General features: G+C 38.7%; 1 protein-coding gene across 2 annotated transcripts in view; it reads left to right on the forward strand.

Annotated features, from left to right (window-relative positions):
• Positions 1-20873, forward strand: part of RANBP17 (RAN binding protein 17) — a 346604-nt gene that overhangs the window by 295709 nt on the left and 30022 nt on the right. For both annotated transcript variants that reach the window (XM_061129445.1, XM_061129446.1), the window contains 2 exons: positions 2803-2941; positions 18131-18297. In XM_061129445.1, the coding sequence (XP_060985428.1) occupies positions 2803-2941; positions 18131-18297 (306 nt within the window). The remainder of the gene's footprint in view (positions 1-2802; positions 2942-18130; positions 18298-20873) is intronic.

Below are 20873 nucleotides of genomic sequence, written 5' to 3' on the forward strand. Positions count from 1 at the left end.
CAAAGGTGTCCAGCCTCTTTGCCGTAGAATGGGATGCTCATTGAAGGCTGCCTGTGCGGCAGAAATTACGGAGTAGAAACTTGGGTCAGATCAGCCATGTGCTACAGCCTCCTCACTGAGGGAACTCTTCATTTAGCAGTTGAAGCCCACCAAAAAAAAAAAAACCAGAAAAACCTGATATGGCTGCAGGATTTTCTCGGATCTTTTTTCTAGTAGACAAGCAAATCTTTACCTCAGTAATCTCAAAATTGAGGATGCATAGGACTCCCTTAGAATATACTTTTTAAATGCCCTTTTCAGGACCTCATTCCAGAGGTTTTCATTTTGTTAAGTCTGAACTGGGGATCAAAAAACTACGTTTTTAACAAGCACCCCCATGTGATTTTTTATGGAGGTAGTCTTAATCTCACTTTAATAAATATTGCTATGGTTTATTTCTCTTATGAGTGTTGTGCTTCTTTGATACTGGCTTGAGTTTCATTTGAGGTTTTCCAGGTGTATTTCTCATGCACTTATCTTTTTCCTGTTGTGTATGGTAAATATTAAGCCATTTATCCAGTTATGATTTAGTTAGATGGGTTGACATTGTGTGAATACAGCAGATGATGATACCAAATCCTATAACAGCAGATTTCTTTGTGTTTAAAAAAAAAAAAGGTTCCCTAGCTCCTGTTAAGCACTGTTCTGTGTTATATTATTCCAGCCCAGAAAAATAATTCAGTCTTCTAAATTCCATACTACAACAGTGTTGCTTGCGCTTAACTGTTAACCATATAAGGCAAATTGAAATTGCATACTACGCTATATATACTATAGCTTCAAATTAGGACTTCTAGAGATCAAGATATTTTTATTAGAATTCCTTTAAATACTGAATTGAGAATCATTACATCATTTGTTCCATGTTAGGTTGGTGCAAAAAAAATTGCGGTTTTGCACTGTTGAACTTTGCCATTTGGTATTGGAATACATTCTTAAATAAATGTGGTTATATTACACATCATTTTAATACACCTTTATCACTATATTTTTTTGCTAATGACTTATTACTTGCTGTTTATTTTATATTTATTTTAGACTAGGGAAATGATATTAAAAAGCAAATTTGAGTAATTTTCTTATTTGAGTTCTAAATGTGTTGTAAAGCAGCAGAGACAGCTTGTAACATCAACAACACATTTGGCCCAGAAACTGCTAATAAGCATGGCAGTCAGTCAGGCTTCCCTGGTGGCTCAGACAGTAAAGAATCCACCTGCAGTATGGGACACCTGGGTTCAATCCCTAGATTGGGAAGATCCCCTGGAGGAGGGCATGGCAACCCACTCCAGTATTCTGGCCTGGAGAATCCCCTTGGACAGAGGAGCCTGGAGGGCTGCAGTCCATGGAGTTGCACAAAGTCAGACACGACTGAGTGACCAAGCACAGCATACAGTACAATATAGTAGTGGTTCAAGAAGTTTTGCAAAGGAGACGATGAGAGCCTTGAAAATGAGCACAGTAGCCAGCCACTGGAAGTTGACAATGACCGACTGAGAGCTGTCATTGAAACCGATCTCTTACAACTGCACAAGAAGTTGCTGAAGAACTCAACGTTGACCATTCTAGTCATTCGGCATTTGAAGCACATTGGAAAGGTGAAAAAGATGGATAAATATGTGCTTCATAAGCTGCCCAAAAATTTTAAAAACTGTCGCTTTGAAGTGGTGTCTTCTCTTACTCTCCGCAACAACAGCAAGCCATTTCTCAATCAGATTGTGACTTGTGATGAAAAGTGGATTTTATACAACAAATGGAGATGGCCAACTCAGCGGCTAGACCAAGAAGCAGCTCTAAAGCACTTCCCAAAGCCAAACTTGAACCAAAAACAAGGTCATGGTCACTGTTTGATGGTCCACTGCTGGTCTGATCTTACTCCAGCTTTCTGAATCCTGGTGAAACCATTACATCTGAGAAGTATGCTCAGCAAATTGAAGAGATGCACCAAAAACTGCAGTGCCTGCAGCCGGCATTGATCAACAGAAAGGGCCTGATTCTTTTCTACGACAACGCCCGACTGCACATCGCACAACCGATGCTTCAAAAATTGAATGAATTGGGCTATGAAGTTTTGCCTTATCTGCCATATTCACCTGACCTCTTGCCAACCGACTACCACATCTTCAAGCATATTGACTTTTTTCAGGGAATATGCTTCCACAACCAGCAGGAAGCAGAAAATGCTTCTCATGAGTTCATCGAATCCCAAAGCGTGGATTTTTATGCTATAGGAATAAACAAACTTATTTCTCATTGGCAAAAATGTGTTGATTGTAATGGTTCCTATTTTGATTTAAAAAGATGTGTTTGAACCAAGTTAAAATGATTTATACCCAGGCTTCCTGGCTAGCTCAAATGGTAAAGAATCTACCAGCAATGCTGGAGACCTGGGTTTGATCCCTGGGTCGGAATGATCCCCTGGAGAAGGGCATGGCAACCCACTCCAGTATTCTTGCCTGGAGAATTCCACGGACAGAGGAGCCTGGTGGGCTACAGTCCATGGGGTCTCAAAGAATCAGACACAGTTGGGCGACTAACACTTTCACACTTTCATTTTCATAATTATGTAAAATTCACAGTCTGAAACTGCAATTATGTTTGTACCAACCTAATTATTTTATATATCTTTGTCTATATGTTTATGTTTATTTATATATTTGTGTGTAAATAAGGGCGCAATTTCCAGTCTTATAAATGGCAATTGTCACTGAACTGTAGCATGTCTTTTGCTTCCCTGTGGCTTGACATTTAGTATTTCTATTATAGCAATATCGGAAACTGAGCCAGTCGTATTATCCACTCTTGGAATGTCTCACCCAGGACCACATGAGCTTCATCACCAACTTAGACCCTCCTGTACTCCTGTATGTTCTCACATCCATCTCAGAGGGACTCACTGCTCTTGGTGAGTATCAGGGAGAGCATTGCTTTGAGAGGAAGAACTTGGTTGTGGTCTCTTAGAGTAGGTGCTTTTGAGATGATCATCCTACAAAAGGGGAAAGATGGTTTAACCAAACTGAAAGATTGTAACTATTACTTAAAAGACAGAAAATACCCTTTTTCATATTTTGATGGACAGTTTATTTTTAATCAGCTTTATTAAAGTACAATTTACACACTGTAAAAATTATTGATTTTAAGTGAACAGTTCAATGCATCTTGACAAATGTATATACATAGTCATGAACCACCACAGCCAAGATAACAGAACATTTTCATCACCACAAAAACTCCCTCATGACCCCTTCTAATCAGTCCCTCCCCCTGGTTCCAGCCCCAAGGAACTACTGTCTACTTTCTCTCACTGTAGTTTGCCTTTTCCAGAATTTCATATAAGTGGAATCATGTGACATATAGTCCTTTGTGTCTGGCTTCTTCCGTTTAGCATAATGCCTTTTTTTGCGAATCACTTTTTATCTTTCTATCACTCGGTATTATTCCATTGTATGGGTTACCACATTTGTTAATTTGTTAATATATTTTCACCAACTGATAACATTTGGGTTGTTTTAAATAATGCTACTGTGAACATTCATGCACAACTCTTTCTGTGGACAAATATTTCTCTTGAGTAAGTACCAAGGTGAAATTTCTGGGTTGTATGCTAGATGTATATTTAACATTGCTAAAATCTGCCAAACTATTCCAAAGTGACTGTACCATTTTGCTCCCTGCAGCAATGTATAAGGGCCCCAGTTGCCCTCTGTCTTCCCTAACACTTGCTATTTTCAGTCTTTTGGGGGGGTAGGAGGCAGAGGCTGCTTTGGATCTTAGACGCGGCATGCAGGAGTATGTCATGCAAGATCTTTCATTGTAGTTTCCCTGCGCAGTCTCAAGTAGTTGAGGCACTCGGGCTTAGTTGCTCCATGGCATGTAGGAACTTAGTTCCCCAACCAGGGACTGAACCCACGTTCCCTGCATTACAGGGCAGATTCTTAACCACTGGACTGCCAAGGAGGTCCCGATTATCAGTCTTTTTCATCTTAATAGTCTTAATGGGCATAAAGTGGACTCCCCTTGTGTTTTTAATTTGTATCTCACTAATGGATGTTAATTTGAGCATCCTTTCATGCTTATTTGCCATTTGTCTGTCTTCTTGGTGAAGCAGTTGTTCCAATCTTCTACCCAGTTTTTCTGAGTTATTTTATCTTGAAAGTGTTTGTTATGTATTGTTGCTACAAACCTTTTCTCAAATACATGTTTTGCAAGTATTTTTTCAACTTTGTCTTGTCTTTTTTATTTTCTTAACAGTATCTTCTGAAGAGTAAAAGTTTTCAATTTTGAGGAAGTCCAATTATTTTTTTCTCTTAGAGATCATGTCTTTTGTGTCCTGTCGTGAGAAATCTTTGCTTATTAACCCGAGGCCATAAAGGTTTTTTTCTGTGTTTTCTTCTAAAAGTTTTATAGTTTTAGCTCTTATGTTTAGGTCTATGTTGCATTCAGTTTATTTTTGTACATTGTATTATAAGAGGCTTCCCTTGTGGCTCAGCTGGTAAAGAATCCACCTGCAATGCGGGAAACCTGGGTTCAGTCCCTGGGTTGGGAAGAGTCCCCGGAGAAGGGAAAGGCTACCCACTCTAGTATTCTGGCCTGGAGAATTCCATGAATTGTATTAGTCCTTGGGGTCACAAAGAATTGGACACAACTGAGCAACTTTCACTCACTATTATGAGATAAAAACTAAAATTCTTTTTTTAATATGGATGTTCAATTGTTCTAGCACATTGATGACTACTTTGTGCCATTTCTGTACTATCCTAATTTTATAGTAAGTCTTAAAATCAGATAGTATGGCCTTCTAATTTTGTTTTTTTCATTATAAATTGTCTTGACTATTCTGGCCTTTGCTTTTTTTTTTTAAATAAACATTAGAGTCAACTTATTGATTTCTCTTGTTAGATTAAAAAATGAGCAGGAGAATTTATTGGGTTACATTCAATCTGTCGCCCAATTTGGGGAGCACTGACATCTTAGCAGTATTGAGTGTTCAGTTCCTGAAAATGGCATATCTTTCCATTTATTTGGATCTTCTTTACCTTTTCTCAACAGCATTTTTGAAGTTTTGAATATATAAGTCTTATCCAACTAATTATTTTATGCTTTTATGCTCTTGTAAATGGTATTGATTTCAATATCTGTTGTTTTTGCTACCATGTAGAATTGCAATTGATTTCTTTGTGTGTTGACCATGTACTCTGTAACCTTGCTAAACTGACTTATTAATTCTGGTAGCTTTTTATAGATTTCTTTATGATAGATGTGTCTTTCTACATAGATAAGTCTGCAAATAAAGATAGTTTTACCTCTTTTTGAATCTGTGTGGCTTTTTTTCCCTTACCTTATTACACTGGCTAGAGCCTATAGTAAAATGTTGAATGGAAGTGATGATAGCAAACATTTTTCCCTTGTCTTCAGTGTTATGGAGAAAGATATATTCTTCCACCATTCAATATAAGATTAACTAGCTCCAGGTTCAATTCCTGGGACAGGAAGATCCACTGGAGAAGGGATGGGCTACCCACTCCAGTATTCTTGGGCTTCCCTTGTGGCTCAGCTGGTAAAGAATTCACCTGTGGTGTGGGAGACCTGGGTTCGATTCCTGAGTTGGGAAGATCCCCTGGAGAAGGGAACAGCTACCCACTCCAGCATTCTGGCCTGGAGAATTCCATGGACTGTAACAGTCCATGGGGTCACAAAGAGTCAGACACAACTGAGTGACTTTCACTTTATTCACCCAGTTTTTTTGTAGATCTTCTTTATCTTGTTAAGAAAATTTCTTTCTTTTGTAGTTTTCTGAGAGTATTATCATGAATGGGTGTTGGATTTTATCACATTTTTTTCCTGCATATACTAAGATAATCTTAGGGTTTTTCATTGTTTGTCTGATAATACATTGCATGGTATTAATCATCATATTGATGGATATTTGAATGTTAAAACAACCTTGCATTCCACACTTGGTTATGACATATTGTCCTGCTTATAAATTAATAGATTAAACTTTCTAAAATTTAGATACATATTTTTACATCTATGTTCATGACAGCTATGATGGATTCTTCTGTAGTTCTTCTTTAGTAGTTTTCTGTTCTCATATCTTTGCCTTGATTTAGTGTTGATATAGGGCTCTCAGAAATGAGTTGAGAAATGTTCCCTCCTCTCATTTTCTTAAAGAGTTTGTGTAGAATTGTTACCAGTTCTTCCTTAAATGTTTAATAGAATTCCCTAGTGAAACCACTAGGCCTAGATTTTTCTTTGTTAGAAGGTTTTTAACTATAAATTAAATTTCTTTAATGGATATAGGACTATTCAAGTCTCCTATTATATCTTGAGTAGCATTTGATAGCTGTATCTTTAAAGGAAATTACTCATTTCATCTAAAGTTTATCTGACATTATTGACATAAAGTTGTTCATGTTACCCTCTTGTTATGGCTTCCATGGTGGCTCAGTGGTAAAGAATCCACCTGCAATGCAGGAGACGCAGGTTCAATCCCTGGATGGGAAAGACCCCCTAGAGAAGGAAATGGCAACCCAATCCAGTAGCCTTGCCTAGGAAATCCCATGGAAAGAGGAGTCTGTCAGCCTACAGTCCTTGGGGTTGCAAGAGTAGGACATGACTTAACAACTAAACTACCACCACCATCCTCTTGTTATACAGTTTGATTTCTGTAGGATCTCTAGGAATGTTCCCTCTTTAATCCCTGACGTTGGCAATTTGTGTGTTTTTTTCCTTGGGAATACTGGCTCTAGGTTTATCAATTTTATACAGAGAACCAGCTTTCATTTTTCACTGATTTCTCTGTTGTTCTATTTTTTATTTCATTGACTTCATGTATGATCTTCATAATTTCCTTCCTTCAGTTTATTTGCTTTTCCTTTTCTAGTTTTTTCAAGTAGAAGCTTACATTGCTGATCTTAGACCTTTTTTCTTTTCTCATATACAAATCTAGTGCTTTAAGCACTGCTGTGGCTATAACTCATAAAGTTTTTATTTATTTGGGGACTTTTTCTATTCAGTTAAAAGTATTTTTTAATTACCCTAGTGATTTCTTCTTTTACTAATGAGGTATTACTTAGAACCACGTTGTTTAATTTCTGATAGTTCAGTTATTAATTCTAGTTTAATTTTATTTTAGTCATAAAATATACTCAGTTGTTGTTTTGAATCTTTTTTATGGTCCAAAGTACAGTGTTTCACGGGCACTTGAAATGGATTTGTATTCCATTGTTGTTGGGAAGAATGTTCTCTAAGCGTCAGATCTAATTGCTTGATAATGTTCACATTTTCTATATTTTTACTGGTTACTTTTTTGTCTGTTTGTCTGTTTTCTACTTGTCCTTTGAATTGCCAAAAGATAAGTGCTATAGCCTCTAACCATCATTAGAAATTTGTCCATTTCTCCTTTTAGTTCTATCAGTTTTTGTATGAAGTATTTTTGAAGCTCTGTTATCAAGTGTGTGTATATATATTTAGGATTGTTATGTCCCCTTGATTAATTTACCCTTTAATCCTTATGAAATGACACAGTTTATCTCTGGCAATATTCTTTCCTCAGAAATCTACTTTGTCTGGTATTACTAGCCTCTCCAGCATTCTTTTGATTAGAGTTAGCCTCTTTTTCCATCATTTCACTTTTAGTCTTTCTGTGTGTCTCAGTATTTAAAGTTGGTTTCTTATCAACATCAGGTATTTTCTGTTGCTGTTGTAACAACGTTTTACAAGCTTGATGACTTAAAACAACATAAATTTGCTGTCCTGTAGTTCTTTACTTCATAAATCTGGCGTGCGTCTCACCAGACTAAAATCAAAGTGTCAGCAGAGCTGTTACCTGCCCGGGAGCAAATCTGTCTCCTTGGCTTCTTCAGCCTCTAGAGATCCCCGGCATGCCCTGACTCCTGGCTCCTGTCCTCCGTCTGCAGAGCCGGCAGCACCGAACATCTGAGCGCTCTCCCAGAGGTGCATCTCCAGTGGGTTCTGATGTCTTCCGCCTCTCTTTCACTCTCAAGGACCCTTGGAATTACCTGGGGCCTGCCCTTATAATCAGGGATAATCTCCCTATTTTTAATTCAACTGATTAGCAAATTAACCCATCTGCAACTTTATTCTCTGCTGTGTAAGCTAACACATTCACAAGTTCCAAGGATTAGGATATGGACCTATCTGCCTAACATATAGCATATAGTTGGGTCATATTTTTATATGAAATCTGACTGTCTCTGCCTTCTATTAATAAAGTGTTTCAGCCATTAACATTTAATATAATTACCAGTATATTGAGTTTAAATCTACAGTATTGTTACTCATTTTTTCTTGCTTTGTCTTTTTTTCCTCCTTTCTTTTAGTTTGGATTAATTAAATGTTTTTTATGACTCCATTCTATATCCCCTATGAGCTAACTAGCCATACTTCTTAATTTTTAGTGGTACTCTAAGGTTTATAATCTACACCATCAAATGATGTAATCACAGTTTGCATTCAAATAATTACAGTCTACCTCTGTCTCTCTGTCTCTATTCCTTCTGGAACTCCAACTACACGTGTTGTGTATCTCTGTTACATTGTTTAAAGACTGGAGAGAACTCCTCTACAGATCTTCAGAGCTCTCTTCTCAAATAGTACCCACTCTCTGATACTCAGTCCCAGAAGTTCCAGCTGCCTTAGCCTCCCCAGGTTCAACTCACTGAGACCTTGGCTTTGTTTGGATTCCCCTCTCCTGATCAGTTACCTGGAAACCGCTCTGGGCAAGAAGCTTGAGCAGTTGTGTAGGCATTACCTCATTCATTTCCCTCCTCTCTGCTTTAATAGTCCTATGCTGCTGCTTGTGCAGTAATTGAAAAATGTTGTTTCATATATTTTGTCCTGTTTTCTAGTTGTTTATGGCAGAAGGAAAAAATTCTCATAGCAGTTAATCCTTCATGAACAGAAACTGAAGTCTTGTCTTTTTCTATTACAGTTTGTCTTAACATTCTTTTATCTCATATCATAGCAGTACTTAAAGGTTTCGAATTAGCAGATGGTTATGTTGTACTCAAAGACTGTGATTTTAAGCCTGGAATCTACATTTTAACAAGTCTCTCAGAGGAATCTTGACAAAGTGGCATAATGGAGGGAATACTGAACTTGAATTTAAGTCCCAGTGCTGCCACTTATGAATGTATGACCATAACACGGACTCTGTACGTGATGCAGTCATAAGTATTTTCATATGTGTTCTTCATTCATTTCATTCTCAGAAGCACTCTGCATACTAAAACTAGATCAAATATGTTAATAGTACTGTTTGTCCTTATTTCCTACTCAATTGTAAGCTTCCTCCTTGACTGTGTTGATCACTACTTTTTTCCCAGTTCCTCACATATAGTAAGTGCTCAATAAGTATATATTGAATGAATTAATTAGGTAATCTTATTTTCACTGTACAGATGAGTAAGCTGCTGCCCAGAGAGGTAAAACAACTTGCCTAAGGTCATACAACTAATAACTGCCTGCTCTAGGAGTCTTTATAACTCTAAATCCCATTCCTCTTCACCTTACCACCCTGCTGGATCCACCTGATAAAGGTCACAGTTTGGCAGGTGAATTGTGCCCTCTGTCTTCAAGAAAGAGGATTAGACTGTTGAAAGTAATTACTTGGGTTTCTTCTTTTCCAACAATGAAAAATTTTCAAAAAGGCATTTATAGATATTATTTGGGTAGCAAACTTCAGTTCCACTGTAAACCTCAGTGAGAAAAATGAGAGGCAGGTACAAAATAGTTGAACCAGTGATAGAATAGTGACTTGCCTAATATGCTTAACATAATATTAAATTTTTTTCTTAATCATTCACTAGCATTCTTAGTTTCAGGCCAGCTATAATATGGGAAGAGAGAAAGATAAATGACAAGAGTGGTTATATTTTTCCTGTTTTAAATTGCCCATCTACCACCACTATTCAGTTCAGTTCAGTTGCTCAGTCATGCCCGAGTTTTTGCAACCCCATAAACTGCAGCACGCCAGGCTTCCCTGTCTGTCACCAACTCCCAAAGCTTGCTCAAACTCATGTCCATTGAGTTGGTAATGCCATCCAACCATCTCCTCTGTCGTCCCCTTCTCCTCCTGCCTTCAATCTTTCCCAGCATCAGGGTCTTTTCCAATGAGTCAGTTTTTCGCATCAGGCAGCCAAAGTATTGGAGCTTCAGTTTCAGCATCAGTCCTTCCAATGAATATTCAGAACTGATTTCTTTTAGGATTGACTGGCTGGATCTCCCTGCTGTCTAAGGGACCCTCAGGAGTCTTCTCCAACACCACAGTTCAAAAGCATCAATTCTTCGGCGCCTAGCTTTATTTATGATCCAACTCTCACATCCATATGTGACTATTGGAAAAACCATAGCTTTGACTAGATGGACCTTTGTTGGCAAAGTAGTGTCTCTGCTTTTTAATATGTTCTCCAGGTTGGTCATAGCTTTTCTTCCAAGGAACAAGCGCCTTTTAATTTCATGGCTGTCATCACCTTCTGCAGTGATTTTGGAGCCCAAGAGAAGAGAGTCTCACTGTTTCCATTGTTTCCCCATCTATTTGCCTTGAAGTAATGGGACTGGATGCAATGATCTTAGGTTTTTGAATGTTGAGTTTTAAGTCAACTTTTTCACTCTGCTCTTTCATTTTCATCAAAAGGCTCTTTAGTTCCTCTTCACTTTCTGCCAAAAGAGTGGTATCATCTGCATATCAAGGTTATTGATATTTCTCCTGGCAATATTGATTCCAGCTTGTGCTTCATCCAGCCCAGCATTTCACATGATGTACTCTGCATATAAGTTAAATAAACAAGATGTCTTTTACAGCCTTGATATACACCTTTCCCAATTTGGAACCAGTCCATTGTTCCATGTCCGGTTCTAATTGTTGCTTCTTGACCTGCATACAGATTTCTCAGGAGGCAGGTAAGGTGCTCTGGTATTCTCATCTCTTAAATTTTCCACAGTTTGTTGTGATCCACACAGTCAAAGGCTTTGGTATAGTCAATAAAGCAGAAATAGATGTTTTTCTGGAACTCTCTTGCTTTTTCTGTGATCCAGGGGATGTTGGCAATTTGATCTCTGGTTTCTCTGCCTTTTCTAAATCCAGCTTGAATATCTGGAATTTCTCAGTTCACGTATTGTTGAAGCCTGGCTTGGAGAATTTTCAGCATTACTTTGCTATTGTGTAACTTGAGTGTAATTGTGTGGTAGTTTGAACATTCTTTGGCATCGCCTTTCTTTGGGACTGGAATGAAAACTGACCTTTTCCAGTCCTGTGGCCACTGCTGAGGTTTCCAGATTTGCTGGCATGTTGAGTGCAGCACTTTAACAACATCATTAGAATTTGAAACAGCTCAACTGGAATTCCATCCTCTTCACTGGCTTTGTTCATAGTGATGCTTCCTAAGGCCCACTTGACTTCACATTCCAGGAGGTCTGACTCTAGGTGAGTGATCACACCAGCTTGATTATCTGGATCATAAAGATCTTTTTTGTATAGTTCTTCTGTATATTCTTGCCACCTCATCTTAATATTCTGCTTCTGTTCGGTCCATACCATTTCAGTCCTTTATTGTGCTCATCTTTGCATGAAATGTTCCCTTGGTATCTCTGATTTTCTTGAAGAGATCTCTAGTCTTTCCAATTCTATTGTTTTCCTCTATTTCTTTGCATTGATCGCTGAGGAAGGCTTTCTTATCTCTCCTTGCTATATTTTGGAACTCTGCATTCAGATGGGTGTATCTTTCCTTTTCTCCTTTGACTTTCACTTCTCTTCTTTTCTCAGCTATTTGTAAGGCCTCCTCAGACAACCATTTTGCCTTTTTTCATTTCTTTTTCTTGAGGATGGTCTTGATCACCACCTCCTGTACAATGTCATGAACCTCTATCCATAGCTCTTCAGGCACTCTGTCTATCAGATCAAATCCCTTGAATCTATTTCTCACTTCCACTGTGTAATCGTAAGGGATTTGATTTAGGTCATACCTGAATGGTCTAGTGTGGTTTTCCCTACTTTCTTCAATGTAAGTCTGAACTTTGCAATAAGGAGTTCATGATCTGAGCCGCTGTCAGCTCCCAGTCTTATTTTTCTTGACCATATAGAGTTTCTCCATGTTTGGCTGCAAAGAATATAATCAGTCTGATTTCGGTGTTGACCTTCTGGTGATGTCCTTGTGTAGAGTTGTCTCTTGTGTTGTTGGAAGAGGGTGTTCGCTATGACCAGGGTGTTCTCTTGGCAAAACTCTGTTAGCTTTTGCCTTGCTTCATTTTGTACTCCAAGGCCAAACTTGCCTGTTACTCCAGGTATCTCTTGACTTTCTACTTTTGCATTCCAGTCCCCGATGATGAAAAGGACATCTTTTTTTGGTGTTATGAAGGCCTACAAGGCCTTCATAGAACCATTCAACTTCAGCTTCTTCAGCATTAGTGCTTGGGGCATAGGCTTGGATTACTGTGATATTGAATGCTTTGCCTTGGGAATGACCAGAGATCATTTTTGAGATTGCACCCAAGTACTGCATTTCTGACTCTTGTTGACTATGAGGGCTACTCCATTTCTTCTAAGGGATTCTTGCCCTCAGTAGTAGATATAATGGTCATCTGAGTTAAATTCTCCCATTCCAATCCTTTTTAGTTCACTGATTCCTAAAATGTTGATGTTCACTCTTGCCATCTCCTGTTTGACCACTTCTAATTTACCTTGAGTCACAGACCTAACATTCCAGGTTCCTATGCAATATTGCTCTTTACAGCATCAGATTTTACTTCCATCACCAGTCACATCCACAACTGGGTGTTGTTTTCTCTTTGGCTCCTCTTTTCATTCTTTCTGGAGTTATTTCTCCACTCTTCTCCAGTAGCATATTTGGGCACCTATCAACTTGGGGAGTTTATCTTTCAGTGTCTTGTCTTTCTGCCTTTTCATACTGTTCATGAGGGTCTCAAGGCAAGAATACTGAAGTGGTTTGCCATTCCCTTCTGCAGTGGACCACATTTTGTCAGAACTCTCCACCATGACCCGTCCGTCTTGGATGGCCCTACACGGCATGGCTCATAGTTTCATTGAGTTAGACAAGGATGTGGCCCATGTGATCAGTTTGGTTAGTTTCCTGTGATTGTGGTTTTCATTCTGTCTGCCCTCTGATGGATAAGGATAGGAGGCTTATAGAAGCTTCCTGATGGGAGAGATTGACTGAGGGGGAAACCACCACTATTACCTACCCCCATACTCTTGTAGAGGCCAGCACAGGGCTTACAAAAATCCACTCTTAATAATGGTTCTCAACTCATTCATTTAATAAATATCAGCGGTGCACATGCTATGTACCAGGTTCCATTCTAGATCTTGATAGTACTGAAGAGAATAAGACAGGTAAGGTCTCCGCTAATGTGAAGTTTGTATTCTAGGGATGAGAGATAACAGTAAACACACACACATAAGAAAATATCAAATCATCATAAGTGCTAAACAAGACTTAAAATAATGAATAGGGAATGGTTCTATGGCTTTTTTAGAAGTGATCAGGGAAAGCCTCTGAAGATGAGCCGTGACAGGGATGGGGTTGCATTCCAAGAAAGCAAAGGATGGCACAGAAGGCAAAACAGGAAAAGATGGGGGCAAGTGAAAACCCACTAGAAACCATCAGAAATTACCCTAATCAAGTTCATTATTATTAAAATTTTCATTATTAATAAAGAATATGTGTTGTTAGGAGCATGTTCTTGAATTGGAGTTAATGTTATAAATGTAATAAAGAAGTAAAACATTCCATGAATGTTTAGAAACTTAGAGGCCTTCTTCTTTAGTTTCTCCCACCAAAAACATGCTAAAAAGAGAAGAAAGATACGTATTAGCTAAATTGAATGACAGACTTGGTGTTTCAGGAATTTGAAATAGCCAGGAAAATAAATGGGGGGTGAAAAGGGAGAAATCTACTAGAGTTGGGCACTATGTTACAAACTTTACACAGTTTCTCTCTCTAATCTTTAATTTCTCAAAACAAAGTAGGTGGTAGTAAGCACATTTTACAGAGGTGAAATTGAATCTTCATATAGTCAGATTGAATCTTCAGTAGTCAATCTAGAAGACAGATTCAACTCTAAACTGCTGCATCACCCAAATAGACCTTTGTTTCTGAATTTGCCTCTCACACCATATTTCCCCTGGTGGTACAGACGGTAAAGTGTCTGCCTACAATGCGGGAGACCCGGGTTCAATCCCTGGATCGGGAAGATCCCCTGGAGAAGGAAATGGCAACCCACTCCAGTATTCTTGCCTGGAGAATCCCATGGATGGAGGAGCCTGGTGGGCTACAGTCCACAGGGTCGCAAAGAGTCGGACACGACTGAGCAACTTCACTTCACTTCACACCCCCCTCTGCCATGATGAGAAATTTTGAGTCAAAGCCAAATTTCAGTTCAACCCATTGTCATTCTTCTGAGTCTCAGTTAAGCAACTCTTTCCTACAGAGTTAGTTAACATTTCCGAGCGGCTTTCTGCGATAGTCTTGGTGAACACGAGGGCTGCTGAGGATGCCTGTGCTCCCTGGGGAGGCCAGTTGCAGAAGAGAAGGGGCCTGTGGTGGTTTCAGTACTAGATAGCAAGTTGCCGGAGAGGACACAGTGCCTGTCGGGCGTAAACACTCTGTCCACAATTGCCAAAACATGGACTGTCAACACCAAGAGCTAGGAGAAAAGACGAAAATTCATGACTTCTGCCCATTCTTTTATTTCAGGAGAGTTTCATTATTTGAATCTCACGCAATAGCTTCAGCTGCAAATAAAGAAGACCAATAATAATACATAATCCTCAGCACTATTCATTCATTCTTTGATAAAATGGTCCATGATCCTTATGATTCCACACTTTTCAATCTACCCTGAAATATCATCTATCCTTTTCAAAGCCCCTAACAATAAATCAGCCATAATGGAAGCTCTTCTTCTTGCTTTTATTGCATGGTTATATGCTCCAACCTTCATGTCTAAAGTGTTTACCTGGCTTTTTCATAGCTGACTCAGTAGATTGGAACCTTTTAATGCAACCTGCATGGCATGTGGTCACCAAATCTATGTGAAGTCTTGATAATTTTTGTATGATTGATAGCATATCGCTTTTCACTAGTGAGGGGAAGCATATGTATTTCCTGCTTGCTTCCTTTTGTAGATGTTAAGTTACTTAATCCATTTACTTTCACAGTTGGGACTTCAAAGGCAGAAATATGAAGGAAAAGAGAAAAGCAAACAGGTTCAACAAATCTGTGCCTGACTTGTAGGCCTAAAAATTTTCTACTACGTTATATACTACTTCCCCGGGTTATATTAGTAAAACTAAACTTCCTTTTCTGCAAAGTAACCCAGTTAGTGGGGAGAGAAAAATAATCAGTCAAATGCCATCACTATAGGAGGAAATAAAAGGTCCTTTCTTAAAAGCCTATAGTTCCACAGCTTCCCAAAACTATAGTCCATGCCCATCTTTTAGACATTCATTCAACCCCTCATGGTTCTGTATCAGCTACCATTGTCCTCTATTTGAAACGTGTACTTCTGTCTACATTTCAGAACTTGCCCCCAAACCTACGTCTACTTACTATGTCATTTCACTTAAAACAATGTGTGTGAGAGAATTTTTACACTGTAGTATTACATTGATTCTAGTATTATTACTAAACAGAACTCAAGGCCTGGAAAAAAAAAAAAAAACTTTCTCAGAGTAGCTTTGTCTACCCATTCTTTGGAGAAGGAAATGGCAACCCACTTCAGTATTCTTGCCTGGAGAATTCCATGGACAGAGGAGCCTGGTGGGCTACAATCCGAGGGGTTGCAAAGGGTCGGACATGACTAAGCACTGCTGCTACCCATTCTTTAGTTAAATCAACTGATGTTTCATTTCTCATCTGTGACAAGCACACAGGTGTCTCAGCATTTTAGAGATGAGTAAAATGAACAAGAAAGTAACTAATGCCTTAGAAGTTTATAATCTGCTACTTCCAGCCCTACTCTCCCAATCTATTCTGAATCTACTATATTTACCATTTTTTTGAGGCCCATCGTGTTTTTAATTGTTTGTCTTGCTGTTTCTGTTACTAATCATAAATTCCCCAGAATTGTGTCCATACATTACTATCAGCCAAAAAAAAAATCTGGGCAGTGTGTTGCTCTAAATCAAAACTATGACCTTTGGATAAGCCATCTCTGAGCTTCATTTTTCTCATTAGAAAAGTACAAATAACAGTACCTACTATATACAGAAGTGGTTGTTAGAGTATATGAAATGTTATTTAGTGTACATGTCATTTAGTGTTATTTAGTGACACTTACTTGCCAAAAGAAAAATAACCTTTCACTAACACCTCTGTTGCCTTTCAGATTGTATGTAAATGTGCGAGCCACTACTGGATGCCCTCAAGGAAGATCCCAAACTTTTCTGTCAGCCTACTCTCTTAAGATTCTTCTACACATTCTTTTACTCAAACCATAAGTCCTACCCCCTAAATATACCGTAAGGAAAATTAGTAATAACTACCATATTTTTCTCCTTCCAGTTTTTTTGAGATATAATTGACACTGTACAAATTTAAGGTGTATAACATAATGATTTGACTTATATACATCCCAAAATGATTACCACAATAAGTTTGGTATTTATCATCTATCATTTATCACATTTATCTTCCCATATAGTTAAAAATATAATACTCATCCTTGTGATGGGTATACATAGGATATACTCTAACTTTCATATATAATATACAGCAGTGTTATTTATACCACTTGACCACCCTCATCCAGTTTCCCCTCCTGCTAACCAGCTACCTTTGATAACCACAGATACGATTTCTTCTTCTGTGAGTTTGTTTGTTTTTAAAGTATAATTGCCCTACAGCGCTGTGTTAGTGTCTGGTACCCAACATAGTCATTCAGTATTTCTAAACATTACATGGTGGTAAAATACTATGGAGTCTAGTTACCATCTGTCAATCTACTAAGATATTATTGGCTATATTCTCCGCACTGTACAGTTTATGCCCGGGACTCATTTTGTTACTGAAAGTTTGGACCTCTTGGTCTCCGTCACCTATTTCTCTCATTCCTCCCATACCCCTCTCCTCTGGCAACCACCTGTTGGCTCTCTGCATCTATGACTGTTTCTCTTTTGTCATCTTTGTTCATTTGGGTTTTTTTTTCCTTTAGGTTTCACATATAAGTGAACTCATATGGTATTTAGCTTTCTCTGTCCGACTTATTTCACTTAGCATAATACCCTCTAGGTACTCGTGTTGTTTATTAAACATAGTAAGCTCTCAATAAATATCAGTTATTTTTACTGTGAGGATTTCTAGTTATTTTTCTCCTCATTCAGCTCTGCAACATATTTTACAAATGATGAGAAAGCGTAATGGCTCCTTCACAATAACACACAGCAAGTAGCTGAAAAAGATGGAATTTGAAACTAGATTGAAATTCTGGCTTCAAAATCCATACCTTCTCACCATATTATGTACACTGTGCTAATCTCTCCATTTGAAAAATGTCCTTCCTTATGTTTAACTGAAATAACTTTTCCCAGCCCATCTCAGGTGCTACCTCCTTCACCAGACCCTCCTTGATCCTCATCCAAATTCAGTATCTCTCTCAAAATTTTCACAGCAGTGTGATCCTCATTTCTACACAGCACTGTTCTCCAGCGGCTTATGTCTAAATCATGGTCTCTTTGATACAAGGGCGAGGGTTTCCCTGAAGCAAAGTACTTTGTGCCAAGTTTACACCCAGTTTCCCCTGAAGCAGAGCACTTTGCACCATGTAGATATTTAATAAAGACACTTAAATCGAACAGAAGGTCATTAAGGTCACATATGGAAAATTCTGTCCAATGCAATTGAGGAATCATTTACTTACTCATGTAGCTCTATGTGAAGTCCTGTAGCTGACATTGGGTTTAAAAGAGATAAGCAAAGCAAAAATCCTCAAAGAGTTTACAGTTTGATAAAAGTGCTTTGAAACCAGAAATTGTTTTTTAATTTAGGCATTAGAGTGAGATGACATAAACACTTTAGTCATGCAAGTGAATTCTCATTTGTTGTTCACACAGATACAGTCGTCTCCTCCAGCTGCTGTACCAGTTTAGACTACATCGTCACCTACCTCTTCAAGCACATAGCAAAAGAGGGCAAGAAATCACTTCGATGCCGAGAGGCTACCCAGGCTGGTCAGAGACTGTTACATTTTATGCAGCAAAATCCAGAGGTCCTGCAGCAGGTAAATAGTGGTTGTTCACCTAGCTTAAGAGATAAGAGTTTTCCCCAAGCCAATCTGGTCTCTGAATACCTTAGAGCAACTGGTCTTGCCAAGACCCTTTCCTGGTTCTCCTCTAGGAGTATTTTCCCTGTAAGTAGGATAGTTGGCCTCAGGATTACCTGCCCTCAGCAAATCTGTAATTCACGCATCTCACGCAGTGAAGCTAGTATTCAGAAAGAGGATAGCACTTTCAGAGACGAGAGAAATACTGAGTAAAAGTCAAAGCTGGAGCTAGCAACAGTCAAGCTCTGATTTGTTTCCTGGAACCTCTAATAGCGTCCTCTTAGGTTTGCCTTGTGCATACTCTGGTGTGGTGAGAAGCTACCATTTGCTGGGCTCCTGGTCTGTGCCAGGGGACCTGCTGGGTCATTTTCCCCATTTTTAGATGAGAAATCAAGATTCAGATGGGTCATATTCCCAAAAACATTTAAATAATAAGTGATAAAGCCAGGTTTGTTAATTCTCAAATGTTTTCTGACTAGCTAATATGAATTAGGTCTAAGTTTAATGTTCTTTATAAAAACTCACTTCTACAAATCACAGTAACATCATGCATAAAGATAAACATAATATATATGCCAGAAACATTTCAAAGAGAGTAATACCATTTTGCTATGGAGATAGCATCAGTATGATATTTTCCCATTCTACTAAATTTGGGAAATGATATCTTTATACTGCTTCCAGGTGTGTTATTTTGCCAAACTATCGCCATAATAGTCTGTGGTTTGCAAATGTAAACACTTGAACATGGTTGTTAGCCAGCAAATAAGTCACCTGCAATCAGCAGAAAATGTCAGTCTGAGTAAATAAATGATGAAAATGAATAAGAAAGCCAAGGAAGAGGTTTTCTTCCTGGCTGTAATTTTTTGCTAATACTTAAATGAAATTATGTAAACTTTATTTGTGGTGATGTTTCAGTTAACCAGTTAATTTCCTGCAAGAAGGTGTGGATGAAGATTTTGTGTAAATAAGCAAAGGGCTGCAACTGTTTGGTATGATCCTGAAATTGTTACAAAACATGTTGGTGATTAAGCAGGAGGAAGGTAGCTCATTTACTGAGGACCTTCTATGTACACGGTGCAAGAGCTGTTAAGATCCAAAAGACATAATTTCTCTTTGTAAGTTTTTCCTGCCAGGTGGGAAGGAGAGACCAGTCCCTAACTGTACGCTAACTGATTAGTATAGTGATGGCAGTAGGAGAGGACTCTCAGGGACGTCTCCTCATTTAGACCCCACAACAACCATGAAATGTGGGTATATTGTCATCCCCATTTTACAGTTGAATAAAATGAAGCACAGAGAGATCAACTGGAAAGTGGAATGTGAACCAAGGTCTTTTTGGCTCAAAATCCGAAGTCCTTACAACTTACTTACACCATTTATTCTCAGGGGACTAGTCGGCAGGGATAAAGTCTCAGATTCAGCCAGAGTGCCTCTTCAGAATACACATTCTGTCAGGATTTGGATACACCTCTCCTTATCCACCCATCTGCAGTAGCCACTGGTTCTGCTGGGAGTGTGTCACAGCACTCAGGTGTTTCATGAGAAGGCCGAGAACCACAGAATTAAAGCATGTAGCCAGCCAGTGGAGAAAATAAATACCCATGGACTGGCCAGGAGTCAAGACCACCCCCAGCCTCACCCTGGCAGGCGACAAGTCCTCCACCTGCCAGTATTCACCGTGATCGTCATGTTGTCCCATAAACTTTGGCAGGAACTTTTAAGTGGGTAGAAAATTTTAGCAAAAATCAATAGGCCATGGTCCTGGACAAATGCCATCAGACTGTGCAGAACAAGTAATGTTGTTGTGCAAAGGACAATCATGTTTGTCTTTACTCAGAATTATCATGTGTTTGTTGGTTTAAGTAATTTCTATGTGTTAATAATACTTGGTAATCCTTTACTTTATAGCATTTGACTAGGTAGTGATATATCTTTATTAACAGTGGAATGCATTCTATTTATTTGGAATGTAGGCTCTCAGATAGCATTTTAAATATTAATGACTGGTTTCTGGTAGTCAGCATAAATATGATTTGCATTAGCACTAGGTTATATCATCTTGAGTGCCTCTGATGTCAACTGTTGGGTATAGTAGTATCTGACATCATCTCCTTAGGTCACTGACAACTTTGACCTCTATTCTTATGCACAGTTTCTGTCGTTTCAAAAGCTCTTTTGAATTGATTTGAAATTTTGACTCTTCCCTTTATGAGGCAGTAAAATTGATAATTATTCAGATGGGAACTGAGCACTGAGTGAAAAATCAATTCCACCCGCTCTCTGCTGCGTATAAAATTACTTCTGAGTCGGCTGGACTGAACGGATGGCCAGAGTAAGAGCAGCAGGCAGAAGTAGTGGGAAGAATTAGCTGGACAGAGCTAATAGCCTGAAGGGATAGACTTGGAAAAGAGGGAGTGGGCCAGTTGGGGGTTATTATGAGCAAGGATGGGTCCCATTGATCATCTGTTTACATCAGCTTTCCAAGACCTTATAAATCAACCCTGAAGAGCAGCAGAATCCAAGATTCAGCC

The sequence above is a fragment of the Dama dama genome, chromosome 25 (genome assembly GCF_033118175.1).
Source record: "Dama dama isolate Ldn47 chromosome 25, ASM3311817v1, whole genome shotgun sequence".
NCBI lineage: Eukaryota > Metazoa > Chordata > Mammalia > Artiodactyla > Cervidae > Dama > Dama dama.